The following is a 16,170-nucleotide window of genomic DNA, read 5'->3' as shown; positions in this document are numbered from 1 at the left end:
TGTACACCACAACGGGGTGTGGTTTTTTTTTAGCACTCCTTTCAAGCATACAGCCGTTCCTTATCCTCATCTAAAATAAAGCTGTGATGGCAGAGTGAACACCCTTGCTCATTCACTTTGGCTCCTTGCAATTGAACTGACCTATTTTGGCAGCTGGTGAGATTATATTCAAAGGGTGACTGACACACAGGGAGCACTCAGCAGTCGTAACCATTCGCTATGTTCTGTTTACCTGCTCCGCACTGACCACATAATTTATTGTCTTATATGTTGCACCAACTTCCTGCTAGAACATATGTAAATATCTGGTTAGCTAATCCAAGCAGTTCATAGAAATATAGAAACATAGAAAATAGGTGCAGGAGTAGGCCATTCGGCCCTTTGAGCCTGCACCACCATTCAATAAGATCATGGCTGATCATGCAACTTCAGTACCCCATTCCTGCTTTCTCGCCATACCCCTTGATCCCTTTAGCCGTAAGGGCCATATCTAACTCCCTTTTGAATATATCTAACGAACTGGCCTCAACAACTTTCTGTGGTAGAAAATTCCACAGGTTCACAATTCTCTGAGTGAAGAAGTTTCTCCTCATCTCGGTCCTAAATGGCTTACCCCTTATCCTTAGATTGTGACCCCTGGTTCCGGACTTCCCCAACATCGGGAACATTCTTCCTGCATCTAACCTGTCCAGTCCTGTCAGAATTTTATATGTTTCTATGAGATCCCCTCTCATTCTTCTAAATTCCTGTGAATATAAGCCTAGTCGATCCAGTCTTTCTTCATATGTCAGTCCTGCCATCCCGAGAATCAGTCTGGTGAACCTTCGCTACACTTGCTCAATAGCAAGAATGTCCTTCCTCAGATTAGGAGACCAAAACTGTACACAACATTCCAGGTGTGGCCTCACCAAGGCCCTGTACAACTGAATTTCAGACTTGAAATGTCAAAACCTCATATCTGCACATGAAGTAAGACCCTGCATTTATATAGCGGCTTTTACAACCACTGGGTGCCCCCAAAATGCTTTACAGCCAATGACGTGTAGCCATTGTTGTAATATAGTAACTATGGAAGCCAATTTAGCAACACAGCAAGCTCCCACAAACACTGTGAAGAGGATTTTCCAGGATGTCAGTGGATCAGGTGGGAAAGTAGTTTTTCTTGACAGCGGGACTCCACCACGCGCTTTTACCAAATGTCAGGTCTACCAGTGCTGAGCAGACCCGTCAATCAGCGGCGGGGGAGGCAATTAAAATCATTAGTGGCATGTTTACAGCCACTTATTAATGTTTTTTACCAGATTTTTGAATTTGACAGGTCGGCCACCGGTTTCCCGCTGTGCCTAGACCTCGTCAGTGAAGCTGAGCCGGGAGGTTACTTGCCATTGTTTCAGCTGATGAGTTGACAGCTTCAAGTCAGCTGATTGAGAAACATTGGGCTAGACCTTCCACTTCACATCGCCCATCTATCGCCCAAAACGGACCTCTATCACCCATTTGGAGCAAAAAGTGGAAACTAGGCCCAAAATATCGCCGGAAAAACAGGTGCCTAAGTTTCCACTTTGATCACCGAGATGATCGCCCACACAAAGCCCATCCCAAGTTTCGGCACCTAGCATGCACTTCGCTGGGCCGATACAAGGCCCAAAAGAGTGCTGAAAAATAGTTGCTTTTTCAGGGCCTAAGAGAAGGAAATGGGCGCTACGGACACCATTTTTAACTTCGGAGGAAGGGTGGAGAATTAGTTGAGAGTTATTTAGAGAGTAAAATTGAAGAAAATTGTACTTTGAAATTTTGGACAGGGAATATAAATAGGTATTATCAACTTATTTATGCTAAATAGATCTCATATATTGGAATAATTTTGTAAATAGCTTTTACATAGTGAAGTTATTTAATGATATTGTTGGGGCCTATCAAACTGGCTGGTACAAAGAGGGCAGACTACAGCGATTAGAGAGATTATTAAAATTAGTGAAAGTAATTATTGATAGTGATATGGGGCCTATGCTTTCCCTGCCTTTAATTGCAACTGCTCACACACTGGTTACTGAAAGGATCAATCGAAGAGGTGGCACAGTAATGCGTAGACGGAGACGAAGACAGAGGAGGAGACCGTACAGCCAACGAAGGTACTTGAAGAAGCAATCCTACCTGAACTTGTCTGAAAATGCTTGTCTTAGGAGGCTGCGATTCCGGAAGGAGGTCATTGATGAGATATGTCAACGTTATGTCTCGCCATTCACTGCAACTCACTAAGCCACTTTCAAAGGTGCCCACAAATCTGTCTAGGAACGCCAAGTGTTGAAAATAAAGGTTTCAATGTTTGACAGCACATTAATGGAAACTTTATACATGAACATTATTTAAAACACCCAAGTGCCTACCCTTGTGTGTTGTTAGTTGGTATGATAGCATTCGGATGAGGATGAGTGTGAGGGGTGGCTAGTGAGATGGGATGTGATGATGTAGATAGAGAGAGGGATGGGTGGAGGTGCACGGTAACTGGGTGTGAGTAAGGATGTGCAGGAGCAGGGTAGGGAAGGCAGAGTGATGGGGATGTGATCTGCCCACGGTGAGGGAAGAAGACCTCCCTGCATGCTCTGACTCCCTCGATAAGCATTTGGTTGAGAGAGCCTGGGTGCAGCCCTGCGCCACTGTGCAGTGATTGTCTGTGTTTGCAGCACCTTAAAGCTATACAACACTGACAGCACAACTGTCAAATTAAAGAGAAGCCGGTCTAGAGCCTTGCGCCAGGTAATGTATTTTTTAACATTTCCCCAGTTAATATTTTGGGTCTGGGACACTTTCAGGCTTTGTTTTGGATAGAAGCAAGAATTGGATTTCCCCCTGCCCCATTTTCAGACACACGGCTTTGCCAAGTGACAGGCCTGTACCTGAGGTACCTTAGGCCAAGGTTAATGGCTAATGGCTCAGGTCAGGCAACAACAACTTGTATTTATATAGCGTCTTAAATGTAGTGAAACGTCCCAAGGCGCTTCACAGGGGGATTGAGATTTTTTTAAATTTTTACACTGAGCCGCATATGTAGAAATTAGGGCAGGTGGCCAAAAGCTTGGTCAAAGAAGGGGTTTTTAAGGAGGAAAGATGTAGAGAGGCGGAGAGGTTTAGGCAGGGAGTTCTCGAGCTTGGGGCCCACGGAAGTCACGGCCACCAAGGGATGCTCAGGAGGGCAGAATTGGAGGAGCGCAGATATCGTGGCCGGGGTGAGGGGGCGGGGCGGGGTTGTGGGGCTGGAGGAGATTACATAGATAGGGAGGCTTTTCTGAACCTGAAACAGCAACGCAACCCGAGAGCACGAACGCAGCTCTACAGCGGCTGAAGGCCGAGGTCCAACAAAAAACCCGTGTCCTAAAGAACAGATGATGTGGAGTGCAGGCACTGTTGATATGTAGGGAGCACGGTGGCCATTTTGTGCACAGCTCGACCCCATAAACCAGAGTGAGGTGACTGACCAGATCATCTGTCTTTTGGTGATGGTGGTGGTTGAGGGAGGTTATTGGCCACACCCTCATCTCTTTGAATTGAGTTGTGGGTGGGTGAGTGGGCGGGTTGTTAATGTCCAGCTGAACCACCAAGGCAGGTTAGGTGTGTCAGCTGTGGCTCAGTGGGTAGCACTCTCGCCATTGAGTCAGAACTTGTAGGTTCAAGTCCCAATCCAAGGACTTGAGCACAAAATCCAGGCTGACACTCCCAGTGAAGTGCTGAGGGAATGCTGCACTGTTGGAGGTGCCATCTTTTGGGTGAGACGTTAAACCAAGGCCCTATCTGCTCTTTTTGAAGACGAGCAGGGGAGTTCTTCCCGGTGACCTGGCCAATATTTATCCCTCAATCAGCGTAACAATAAACAGATTGTCTGCTCATTATCGCATTTCCATTTGTGGGAGCTTGCTGTGCGCAAGTTGGCTATCGCGTTTCCCACATTACAACAGTGACTACACTCCAAAAGTACTTCATTGGCTGTAAAGCGCTTTGAGACGTCCAGTGTTCGTGAAAGGCGCTACATAAATTCAAGTCTTTTCTTTCTTTGATGGGTGCAGTACTACACCCGAGTGCAGTAGTTCCTGGATTGGAGCTTGAACCCACAACCTTCTGACTCCGAGGCGAGAAAGCTACCACTGAGCCAAACTGGCACCACCTCTGATAAAACATCGCACAATGTTATAACTGCATTGTGGTATCCTAGTTCATCATCATAGGCCATCGCTCGAAACGAGGATGACTTGCTTCCATGCCAAAAAGGATGAGTTCAGAGGTGTTTCAATGAAGGACCTAATATTCCAGGTCCTGAACTACATCCTGAAGGGTGGAAGATGCCTGTGCGTGGATTTTTTAACGTGTACTGACGGTTGCACACCAGCCACCACACGGGCTTGACAGAGCTAGGTCTTGGTCCAGTGGCAAGGATTACCCAAGACAACTGGAGTCCTGCTCTGCTGCACGGACCTAGTGCACACACATATCGCAGTGTGGGCTGGCCCGTGCTGCCCCTGGGCCCCTGGCCCCGAACTCACGCCTCTCCTGGGCCCCGATCACATCCCTCCACAGTCTCTTGCCGCTCCTGCTGTATCTGCCCACGCTCCAATCACTGACCTGGGCCTTGTTGACATCAGTCTTTGCTGCCGTTGCCCTCCTGCACCAGCTTGCGCTGTACCTTGCAGTGGTACGCCACCACGCTGCTTCCAGGCTGCACCTCCACTACTTTTATGGCCCCGACCTGCCGCTGATGTTCTCACGCAGGTCGGGGCCTCCATGCTGCATCCTAGTTATAGTACAGCGAAGTACACCAGCAGGAGTATGGGGGGATCCATCACAGAATCAACATTCATATTTTCCCATATTTTCGATGTAATATTGCTTTTGTGCTGTCGGGGGTGAATTTCCCCGGGTTCCTCCAGCCCCGCTGAGATTTGGGGGTAACCCCCGGTCTACATGCCTCAATGGGGTTTGCTCCGAACTTCCGTCACCAGAGCGGGAGAATCCTTGAGGGAAGTCAGCCCCCATTTTCTCTGTGTGGTCTAATGTTATAAACGCACCTCTTTGTTTTTAGGTTAATCCGGATTATCGAAATGATCAATTAGAATCAAAGGGAGTGGTAAGTGAAAGTACTTGGGTCTAATTTTTGCTTTTGTGGCTGCTGGTGAACCCTCGGCCTCCCCTGCCAATGGCTTGGTGGGTTGGTCTAATGAACGGCCGAGCTGTGCGGAGCAGCCAAACCGTGGGTTCAGCCCCCGGACCGAGCCGAGTTAGATGGTGGATTGCGGGGTTGGTTGACAGGGGCTTGACCATTGGGCTCAGCACCCCTGTGTTAGGGGAGGGCAGAGGTAGCTATACTTCCTGCTCCTGATTGAGGATGGGTCCAACATCGGCTGTGATGGCTCATGACGACAACAACAACTTGTATTTATATAGCTCCTTTAACCTAGTGAAACGTCCCAAGGCGCATTATGCGCTAAAAATTTGACACCGAGCCGCATAAGTAGAAATTAGCGCAGGTGACCAAAAGCTTGGTCAAAGAGGTAGGTTTTAAGGGGCGTCTTGAAGGAGGAAAGAGAGGCGGAGAGATTTAGGCAGGGAGTTCCAGAATTTGGGGCCTAGGCAACAGAAGGCACATAGAAACATAGAAAATAGCTGCAGGAGTAGGCCATTCAGCCTTTCGAGCCTGCACCACCATTCAATAAGATCATGGCTGATCATTCACCTCAGTACCCCTTTCCTGTTTTCTCTCCATACCCCTTGATCCTTTTAGCCGTAAGGGCCATATCTAACTCGCTCTTGAATATATCCAGTGAACTGGCATCAACAACTCTCTGCGGTAGGGAATTCCACAGGTTAACAACTCTGAGTGAAAAGGTTTCTCCTCATCTCAGTCCTAAATGGCTTACCCCTTATCCTTAGACAATGTCCGCTGGTCTGGACTTCCCCAACATCGGGAACATTATTCCTGCATCTAACCTGTTCAGTCCCGTCAGAATTTTATATGTTTCTATGCGATCCCCTCTCATCCTTCTAAACGCCAATGAATACAGGCCAAGTCGATCCAGTCTCGTCTCATATGTCAGTACTGCCATCCCGGGAATCAGTCTGGTGAACCTTCGCTGCACTCCCTCAATAGCAAGAACGTCTTTCCTCAGATTAGGAGACGAAAACTGAACACAATATTCCAGGTGAGGCCTCACTAAGGCCCTGTAGAACTGCAGTAAGACCTCTCTGCTCCTATACTCAAATCCCCTAGCTATGAAGGCCAACATATCATTTGCCGCCTTCACTGCCTGCTGTACCTGCATGCCAACTTTCAATGACTGATGTACCATGACACCCAGGTCTCGTTGCACCTCCCCTTTTCCTAATCTGTCGCCATTCAGATAATATTCTGCCACCAATGGTTGAGTGATTATACTCAGGGATGCTCAGAAGAGCAGAATTAGAGGAGCGCAGACATCTCAGGGGTGGGGGGGTTATGGGACTGGAGGAGATTACAGAGAGGGGGCTCAATTTTCCCCAAAGCTTTTTTTTGGCGTATTTGAAGAGTTAGGCCCGTTTTTGGGGGCCCAAGTATGCCAAAAAAAAATGTTCGAAGTTTCCCCGTTGAATTTCTTCATTTTGGCATGGCCTAACCTGTCCTTTAGTTTTGGGGGTGGAGCCTTCATCTGCGCCAAAAAGATCAGGCTGCCATGGTAACGAGGGACACAATGCGAGTTGAGGCTGCAAAATGAAGCATACAGCCAGCTCCCAACACATTGCAGCAACTTAAAAACACACTAAAATATATTACAACAACTTATCCAATTATTAAAGCTGGTCCCCCTGCCCCTAGCCCTTGCTGAAGGGCTTGCCGGTTTGCTTGCCTAGCCCACCCCAAGCCCCTTGCCTTTGCCGCTCCAGCTCCAGCTCTCTTTCCCCCCCACCCCAGCCCCGAGTGCCTTGCCAGTCCCACTCCCCCGCCCCTATCCCAGCCTGAATGGCTTTGTCCCTCCCGGTCCCCGCACCTAACTACACCCGAAAGGCTTTCCCCCTACCCCCTTTCCCACCCCCCACCTCTTTCTTCCCACCGCCCCCCCCCTCTCCCTTCCCTCTCCTCTCTCTTCCCTCCCCACCCCGCCTCTTTCTCACCTTCTCTCTTACCTTTCCTGCTGCTACTGTCCGGGCATCTACTGCACTTACCTGCGCCGATTTCCTTACCTGCACCGATTTCCTTACCTGCGCCGATTTCCTTACCTGCGCCGATTTCCTTAATTCTCCAGAAGGTTTTTCTGCAGAGGCCACATACACTGGCCTAAGCAGAACTGGAGTAACTCTCAGCTGGCCAAACTTGCCTAACTGGCCAGAATTGGCGCGGGTGGCAGGTTACGCCCCCTTTGGCTGAAAAAGAAACTTATCTAAAAAAAAAATTGTAACTAACTGAATTACGCTGGTGCAAATTGATTGGAAAAACTGTGCTTTTTTAACTTTGGCCAAAAAAAGCAGCCTGCTCCAAAAAAAACTGATCAAATCACTGGGGAAAATTGAGCCCATAGGGAGGGATGAAGCCATGGAGGGATTTGTAAATGAGGATGAGAATTTTGAAATCGAGGCATTGTTTAACCAGGAGCCAATGTTGGTAAGCGAGCACAGGGGTGATGGGTGAGCAGGACTTGGGGCGAGTTAGGCCGAGTTTTAGATAACCTCGAGTTTACGTAGGGTAGAATGTCAGTAAAGTTGCTGATAATTTGCCACCAATGCTCATGATTAAACAACAGTTGCTCGGGGGAGTTTCAGAAGACACCTTGTGAATCGTACATCAGCAGGAACTTGACACCTTTGGGAGGGAAGGAAAGGATGAGAAAAATGTCACTGGTGAGGTCTGATGGCACAGTGCCTAGATCGACTGGCTCAAAACACCACATAAAAGTGGGATGTACTTCGTAAAGTAATTCACAATTCAGTCAAGCAACAAACATACTTGCATTTATATAGTGCTTTTCACATCCTCATTGATCTTGCGTTTCAATCCCACGCAGAAAAGGATCTGTTATTAGAGATGGGGGCCATTGCTTCATTCAGTGTGCTGCAGAACCTCCATCTGATGTTCCCGGATGTTGACCTCATTACTATCGCACTAATCTCTCAAACGGCTTCAGCTTCCAAAGTGTCAGCTTGGTATGATGGGTAGCACCCTGGTTTCTGGGTTAGAGGGTCATGGACCTGAGTGTATATTCTGGGCAGGCACTCCAACAGCAACTTGCATTGATACAGCGACTTTAACGCAGTAAAATGTCGCAAGGCGCTTCACAGGAACGTTATCGGACACAATTTGAGACCGAGCCAAAGAAGCAGACATTAGGACAGGTGACTGACTATACACTTGGCCAAAAAGGTAGGAAATTCCAGAGCTTAAGACCTTAGATGGAAATGGGCAATGCCGCCAATGGTAGGGTGAAGGAACAACAACAACTTGTATTTATATAGTGCCTTTACGTAGCAAAACTTCACAGGACTGTATAAGACAATGGGCTCAATTTTCCCCAAAGCATTTTTTTTGGCATACTTGAAGAGTTACGCCTGATTTTCTTTTTGGCGGGGGGGGGGCCTAATTATGCCAAAAAAAAAATATTGTAAGTTTCCCCGTTGGATTTTTTTCGTTTTGGGGGTGGAACCTTGATCTGCGCCAAAACGATCCCTCGCTCCTCTATCTCATCCCTCTCCCTCTTCATCTCTCCCCCTTGCTCTCTCTCTCCCCCTCGCTCTCTTTCTCTCCCCCTCGCTCTCTCTCTCCCCCTCGCTCTCTCTCTCTCCCCCTCGCTCTCTCTCTCTCCCCCTCGCTCTCTCTCTCTCCCCCTCGCTCTCTCTCTCTCCCCCTCGCTCTCTCTCTCTCCCCCTCGCTCTCTCTCTCTCTCTCCCCCTCGCGCTCTCTCTCTCTCTCCCCCTCGCGCTCCCTCTCTCCCCCTCGCTCCCTCTCCCCCCCTCGCTCCCTCTCCCCCCCCCTCGCTCCCCCTCTCTCCCCCTCGCTCCCTCTCCCCCCCTCGCTCTCTCTCTTTCTCCCCCTCGCGCTCTCTCTCTCTATCTCCCGGACAGCCTTCGGGTGGGGTTGGAGGTAAGTTGCTGCTATGTGTTTTTCAATTCTTTTAGTGTGTCCGGACATCTGCTGCGCCGATTTCCTTAACTCTCCAGAAGGTTTTTCTGCAGAGGCCACATACGCCGGGCTAAGCACAACTGGAGTAACTCTCAGCTGGCCAAACTTCCATAATTGGCGTAGGTGGCTGGTTACGCTCCCTTTGGCTGAAAAAAAAACGGACTTAAAAAAATCGAAACTAACTGAGTTACGCTTGCGCAAATTGATTGGGGAAACTGTGGTTTTTAAACTTAGGCCCAAAAGAGCAGCCTGCTCCAAAAAAACAGCGCAAATCACTGGGGAAAATTGAGCCCAAAACAAATAAATTTGACACTGAGCCACATAAGAAGAAAGTACAGCAGATAACCAAAAGCTTGGTCAAAGAGGTAGGTTTTAAAGAGCGTCTTAAAGGAGGAAGAAGAGGTTTAGGGAGGGAGTTCCAGAGCTTGGGGCCTAGGCAACAGAAGGCACGGCCACCAATGGTTGAGCAATTGTAATCAGGGATGCTCAGGAGGGCAGAATTAGAGGAGCGCAGATATCTAAGGGGATTTGTGAGGCTGACTAAGTTTACAGAGATAGGAGGGGCGAGGTGATTTGCAAACAAGAATGAGAAGTGAGACAAGAGGCCAGAGTTGGACCATCGCAGAGTTCCCAGAGGGTTGTAGGGCTGGAGAAGGTGGCAGCTGGAGAGGGGGAAGGTCATGGAGGGTTTTGAACATAAGGATGAGAATTATAATATTGAGGCATTTAAAATAGAGCCAGTGTAGGTCAGCAAGGAGAGGAGTGATGGGTGAACTGGACTTGGTGTGAGTTAGGACACGAGCAGCAGAGCTTTGGATGAGCTTAAGTTTATGGAGGGTGGAAGGTGGGAGGCTGGCCAGGAGAGCATTGGAATAGTCGAGTCTCGAGGTAACAGAAGCGTGTGCCCCAGTGTAGTATAGTTTGAGAATCCCTCTTCGAAGATGATGTAAAACTGGGGCCTCCTCTGCCTGTTCCACTGGGAAGGAAGAGAGTTCTTGTGCTCTGGCGAACCTTTCTCCCTCAATCAACGTCATGAGAAAAAAATCAACTGACCATTGATCTGATTGCTGTATATGGGATCTTGCTGTGTGCCAACGGCAGCCATGGTTACCGCAGTTACCGATGGGCCGCCAGCCACTGCACTTCAGGGTCATTCATTGGAGGTAAAGTCCTTCCAGGTGTTTCTGAGAAATGTGATAAGATGGACATTCAAAATGGAAATAATTTGTGCATTAGTGCCCAGATTCCCCTGAGGGGCAAGGGGTGTCGGTTTTTTATCCGGTACAGATACTCAGCCGGTTCACTGAGACTGCTTGTAACAGCTGATGCAGTGAATCGCCTGCCTTTGACTTGGTACTCGATAGAACCTAGGTGCAGAAAACTCTTGGATACACCTGTAACGTTGAACCGTCTGTACATCACTCAAGCCCATCTTTTGGACAATAAGAACATCAGAATTAGGATCAGGAGTAGGCCATTCGGCCCCTCGAGCTTGCTCTGCTATTCAATAAGATCATGGCTGATCTTCTACCCCAAATCCACTTTCCTGCACTGTCCCCATATCCCTGGATTCCCTTAATATCCAAAAATCTCTGTCTTGAATATACTCAACGACTGAACCTCCACAGCCCTCGGGGGTAGAGAATTCCAAAGATTCACCACCCTCTGAGTGTTGTACGCTGATGCTGTGCTGTAAGACAATTTGCCATTGAGAATGGTGCAATAGTAATGAATGAGAAAATGCTTACCTGTGATTGGGTGTCCAGGCCCACGTGACTCCTGTGGACGTCCCGACATGCACGCGCTGCCCGTCGCCGGGAGAGGAGGCCTGTGGGTCGGGAGTTCCAGCGGGCGCAGCAGCTTCAGGTAAGTGCGCATTTTATTTGCCCGTGGAATGTCCTCCTCTGAATTTCTGCCCCAATGAGGGGGCTCGACAAGGTGGATGCAGAGAGGATATTTCCATGGGGGAAACTAAAACTAGGTGGCATAGTCTTAGAATAAGGGGCTGCCCATTTAAAACTGAGATGAGGAGAAATGTATTTTCTCAGAGGGTTGTAAATCTGTGGAATTCTCTGCCCCAGAGAGCTGTGGAGGCTGGGTCATTGAATATATTTAAGGTGGAGATAGACAGATTTTTGAGCGATAAGGGAGTAAAGGGTGCGGACGGGGAAGTGGAACTGAGCCCGTGATCAGATCAGCCATGATCTTATTGAATGGTGGAGCAGGCTCGAGGGGCTGTATGGCCGACTCCTGCTCCTATTTCTGATGTTCTTAAATGGTATGGAGCAATCTTTCTCCCAGCAATTGCCAAAGATTGAATACTGTTTGTGAAGAGCTCAAAAGTGCCTCTAATTCCCTCCACAAAATGGTAGCTTTCAGCGCTACTCAGTCTTATGTGCTGCTCTATTTCGAAAATAGATCTCTGGGTGCGGGGTGAGCTATAAACGACCTGCTGGAGCAGCGTTGACCATGTGCCGTCGCACTCGGAGCTGGTTAGTGGACCGTGAGCGACACCTGGAGGATAAACCACGTTCTGCAATCCCCATCGCTGCTTGCCTGACCCCTGCAGCATGGTGCAAGAAAGCGCGCAGTTAGAGACCCCTCTACTCCTGATAATTCAGTCCTCTTTTGCACGTTAAAAAAATAAATGCAAGTTATCCAGTAATTCGAATGAGCCAACACGATTAAACCGGCAAAGTTAAAGTGAATGGGGTAGTTTGTGCGTGACTTTGTGCGATCGTGTGAAACGGGCAAAAGCTAGTCGGCAGCACGTTTTACATCCCATTTTATCAAAAAACGGGAGAGATGTTTTATACAATCGCACAAAGTCCTGCCCTACCCCAACAAATTAAATGATCCAGTGATTGGAATTAACTATCATTGAATTAAGAGGAGTAGACTACATCGGACAAAAAAAAGTCCCCATTATTGGTCTGCTGAAGTCTTTCGCAAAGCACACACTAACACAACACCCGGTGCTTATCTCTCACCTTTCAGTTACTTTATGTGGGCACACGGCTACTAATCGATTTTTGCCGATTAATTTCGATCACTAATTGAGTTTGATGTGCACAGAGCAAGGTACGCTCGGGTTGCCGATTCTCATCTTGCCTGCAGCCCGCACTCCATCTTGTTTTATTGCATTGCAGAGCGATGGAGAGATGTTGCCAGCTAAAAGCAAGCGTCAGCTGGTGGAGAAGATCGTGTACACACTGGTGTCTGTGCCCCATGGAAACGATATTGCGTCCCTCTTTGAACTGGATACCACCACTCTTCAACGAGCGGACTCCCTGGTCCCCAGGTAACTCCTGCCCTTGGGACAAGAGTTCAATTAGCCCGGTATTTCGGCGTAATTGCGGTGCAAGAGCGGAGTAGCGTCTGTTCCTTCCCGAGGAATTGCACGAGTGACTGATTTACGGCAACAGGCCCAAATCTTCTCGCTTGTTTGCGGCCCTTATGAGGTACATTTGGAAAAAGCCTCTTCGGCTCATTTACATAGCTCCGCCCCGCGTCGCACATCATTTGCACAGCTTTGCCCCATGGCGCACTCATTTACATAATTCCACCCCCACACCGCACTAATTTACATAGCTCCACTCCGCCCCGCACATCATTTACATAGCTCCGCCCCGCACATCATTTACATAGCCCTGCCCCACAGCACACTCATTTACATAGCCCCACCCCCACAGCGCCCTCATTTACATAGCTCCACTCCCACACCACTAATTTACATAGCTGCATCCCATGACACACTCATTTACATAGCTCCGCCCCACCATACTCTTACATAGCTCCACGCACACACACACTTAGCTCCGCCCCGTGCCACGCTCATTTACATAGTCATCTACATAGCTCCGCCCTGCACCACGCTCATTTACATAGCCCCCCCCCCCTCCCGCGGCACCAAAGACCAGCTCCCGCGAGTTTCCTGGATTTATGCGAATAATAGAGATGCTGAAAATTTACACCCCAAGATATATATATGCACAGCACCGTCTGGTGTCACGCCGATTTCCGGACTTTGATGGCAGTTTTCTCTCTTTAATCTACTACCAAAGTGAGTTACTGAGTGCCAGCTGTATCTGTGCTGGTATGGGGGGGGTGGAATTGCCCCCTTGCTTTAAGGTGGTAATGCCTCGCCGACTGGCGGTGGGCGGATGATGCGACCTGTGCGGAATTGCCCCCGTGCCGGTGGCAGCAGAAACATCGCGCCGCGTGTTTCCGCCCCGTCCGGGGCTCCGACCTGTTGTCGATCCATTGCCGACCCGCGGGGGAAATTGCCCCACGGGAGTGCGGCCCCCGCCGCTCAGTGCCTCCTACAGCTGCGTGCGGCGGGAAGATGCCAGAGGCTGGGCGGCGCCATTTTATATTAATTATCGGCCGACTCTGCAGTTGGCCCAATGATGGCGGCTGCGGGTTCAGCCAGGCTGCCAACAAACAGCTTGGCAACCCCCTCTTGGGTGAGGGGCCGCTGGCCCGGCCAAAGCCCTCCCTGACGGCCCAGTGGGTGCCAAGGAGGGACATTGCTACGCGTCAGCATCACGACACCATCCGCCTTCTGCCCCCCTGCCGCCCCTAACACCGCCTCGTTGATTGTTAAAGACAAAATGGTCAATTTCCCTCTATTCTGCGGCCCATCAGTACTGGTGGTAATTCGCCAGTTAATTTGAATTGTCCGCCCTAAACGTCTGGGAGGGCAATTCAGCCCCATAGACTACGGCTGATGAATAGTGCAAGTGCTGAGCAGGCCGAGAGAGAGTCACCATAGTCAGTGAGGGCTGAGAAATCTGTTCAGAAACATATCTTTTATTTAGTAAAATTTAAATTTAACCCGAGAAACAGCAAGAGCGTTGCTTTGAACTCATTTCTGTTGATTTTCTTCAGGAATTCCTACGTTAGATTACGACATCTCTGCACAAATACCTGGGTCGCCAGCAGTAACATCCCGATCGACACTGAGGAAGAAAGACCAGTGATGCTGAAGGTACAGTACAGATTGCAGCTGCAAGGTCCACCTTGCAACAGCTACTTTGTCTCCTGGACACTATTGTTTCTGGAGATTGACTAGTGTGTCAGCCGTGGCTCAGTGGGCAGCACTCTTGTCTGGGAGTCAGAAGGTCATGGGTTCGTGCCCCGCTCCAGAGACCTGAGCGAAAAATCTAGGCTGACACTCCAGTGCAGTGCTTGAGGGAGCCCTGCGCTGTCGAAGGTGCCGTCTTTCGGATGAGATTTTAAAGCGAGGCCCCGTCTAAAACCTAAAACAGATGATCTGGTCATTTAGCTCATTGTTGTTTGTGGGATCTTGCTGTGTGCAAGTCAGCTGCCACGTTTCCCGCATTACAACAGTGACTACACTCCAAAAAGCACTTCATTGGCTGTAAAGCGCTGTGATCGTCTTGAGATTGTGAAATGTACTATATAAATGCAGTTCTTTCTCTCCACTTGGCTTACTGCAAGTCAGTGTCCTAATGGGTAGGGTCGGCCCCGTTTGACAAGCTGTGGGAAACCTATCGGGCCTCTGTAGTGGGAGGCTGTGTAGATTAAGCCAATCAAACTCCAGTAGTGCCCCTCCACACACTTGAGAAGGGAGGTCCTAAACCTTGTGGCCAAAATTGCCCCTTCCAATAAGACCTCTGGCCGCCAGAAAGCGGTGGCAATGAGGCGGCATGGAATGGCCGGCAACTCTCCGCGGAGGGGCCGCCATTTTGGAAATTGTCCATCGTGAGTTTTGGAGCGGTGCCCAGGCCCGCTCCGCCCGTTTTCCCACCGCGGCGTGCACGCGCTGACCCCTTACCGACCAGCGGGTTGCCCTTCAGGAAATTGCCCCGTGGGAAGGCCGCCGCCAGTTGCTACCTCCGACAGCTTTTGCTATCGATGCATTCCCTGTGGCTCGGTGCCGCGACCGCCCTTAAAGGGGGAGGGCCCACTGCCGCGGCCGCCATGTTATTTTTTTTTGTCGGCCGACTGCCAGGGCGGCTCGATGGTTATGCCCACGGGTTCGGCCGGGCTGCCAACGGGCAGCCTGACACCCCCTCCTGCGTGCCAGGCCACTGGCCCGGCTGAAACCCTCCCTGGTGGCCCACTGTTTGCCACTGAAGTGGCATCAGAGTTTGCAGCGGCCCTCCCCTTTAATTGAACGTCAGTGCGACGGCGTCATCAGCTGATAACTGACAGCCTTGCTACTCCGCCCCGCCCTCATGATGAGACCACTTCCGCCCCCCTCAAAAAAAAAAATCCCTGAAGAGCTGAATTTCAACGGTTAGGCAGCCCCAATAGAACACATCGAAAATGCGGTGGACGATTTCGTCCCCCTTGGCTCTTGCTAAACCCCAGCTAAGCTCTCTGGACTAAGGTAGGTGGGTACGCTATCAGAGAGGAGCGTGTGTGCACTGTGGATTTCTCGGTGCTTTGGTTTGGAGACTCTTGAGCACATGTGACAGATGCACGCACAGCCAACATCAAACTGATTCCATGTGGGGTGTCTCGACAGCAGATTCAGAAATCACTGGCTTTATAGGGTGAAACCTCAAGTTCATGCGATGGTCAAAGCCAGATTGTGCTTAAAGAGAATTCCAAGTGGTCATTTCAAAACCGTTCATTCTCAGGATGTGGGCGTCACTGGCAAAGCCGGCATTTGTTGGTCATCCCTAGTTGCCTTGAGAAGGTGATAGTGGGCCGCCTTCTCGAATGGTTTGATGCAACAGAGTGGCTTGCCAGTGTACTTCAGAGGGCAGCCAAGAGGCAACTACATTGGTGTGGGACTGGAGTCACATGTAGGCCAGACCGGGGTAAGGGCGGCAGGTTTCCTTCCCTAAAGGACATGAGTGAACCAGTTGGGTTTTTAGAACAAGCCGACACTTCGCGGTCACTTTTACTGGTACCAGCTTTATTAAAACGGAATTCATATTCTCAACCTGTCATGGTAGGAGTTGAATTCACTCTGGATTACTAGTCTAGTAGCATAAGCACTGCACTACCATGCCACCATAGACCACCATACTGCACACCATATACAGGTGCAACGTCCCGAA

At 49.6% G+C, this 16,170-nt stretch overlaps 1 protein-coding gene across 3 annotated transcripts in view; it reads left to right on the top strand.

Moving 5' to 3' along the window:
- The window catches only part of itpr2 (inositol 1,4,5-trisphosphate receptor, type 2), a 404,634-nt gene that overhangs the window by 191,136 nt on the left and 197,328 nt on the right, over nt 1–16,170 (top strand). For all 3 annotated transcript variants that reach the window (XM_070897635.1, XM_070897634.1, XM_070897633.1), the window contains 3 exons: nt 5,072–5,116; nt 12,283–12,434; nt 14,024–14,123. In XM_070897635.1, coding sequence (XP_070753736.1) covers nt 5,072–5,116; nt 12,283–12,434; nt 14,024–14,123 — 297 coding nt within the window. The remainder of the gene's footprint in view (nt 1–5,071; nt 5,117–12,282; nt 12,435–14,023; nt 14,124–16,170) is intronic.

Source organism: Pristiophorus japonicus, chromosome 13 (assembly GCF_044704955.1).
Source record: "Pristiophorus japonicus isolate sPriJap1 chromosome 13, sPriJap1.hap1, whole genome shotgun sequence".
NCBI classification, from domain to species: Eukaryota; Metazoa; Chordata; class Chondrichthyes; family Pristiophoridae; genus Pristiophorus; species Pristiophorus japonicus.
Note: the sequence above shows the minus strand (reverse complement) of the source record. Positions and strands in the feature narration are given on the sequence as shown.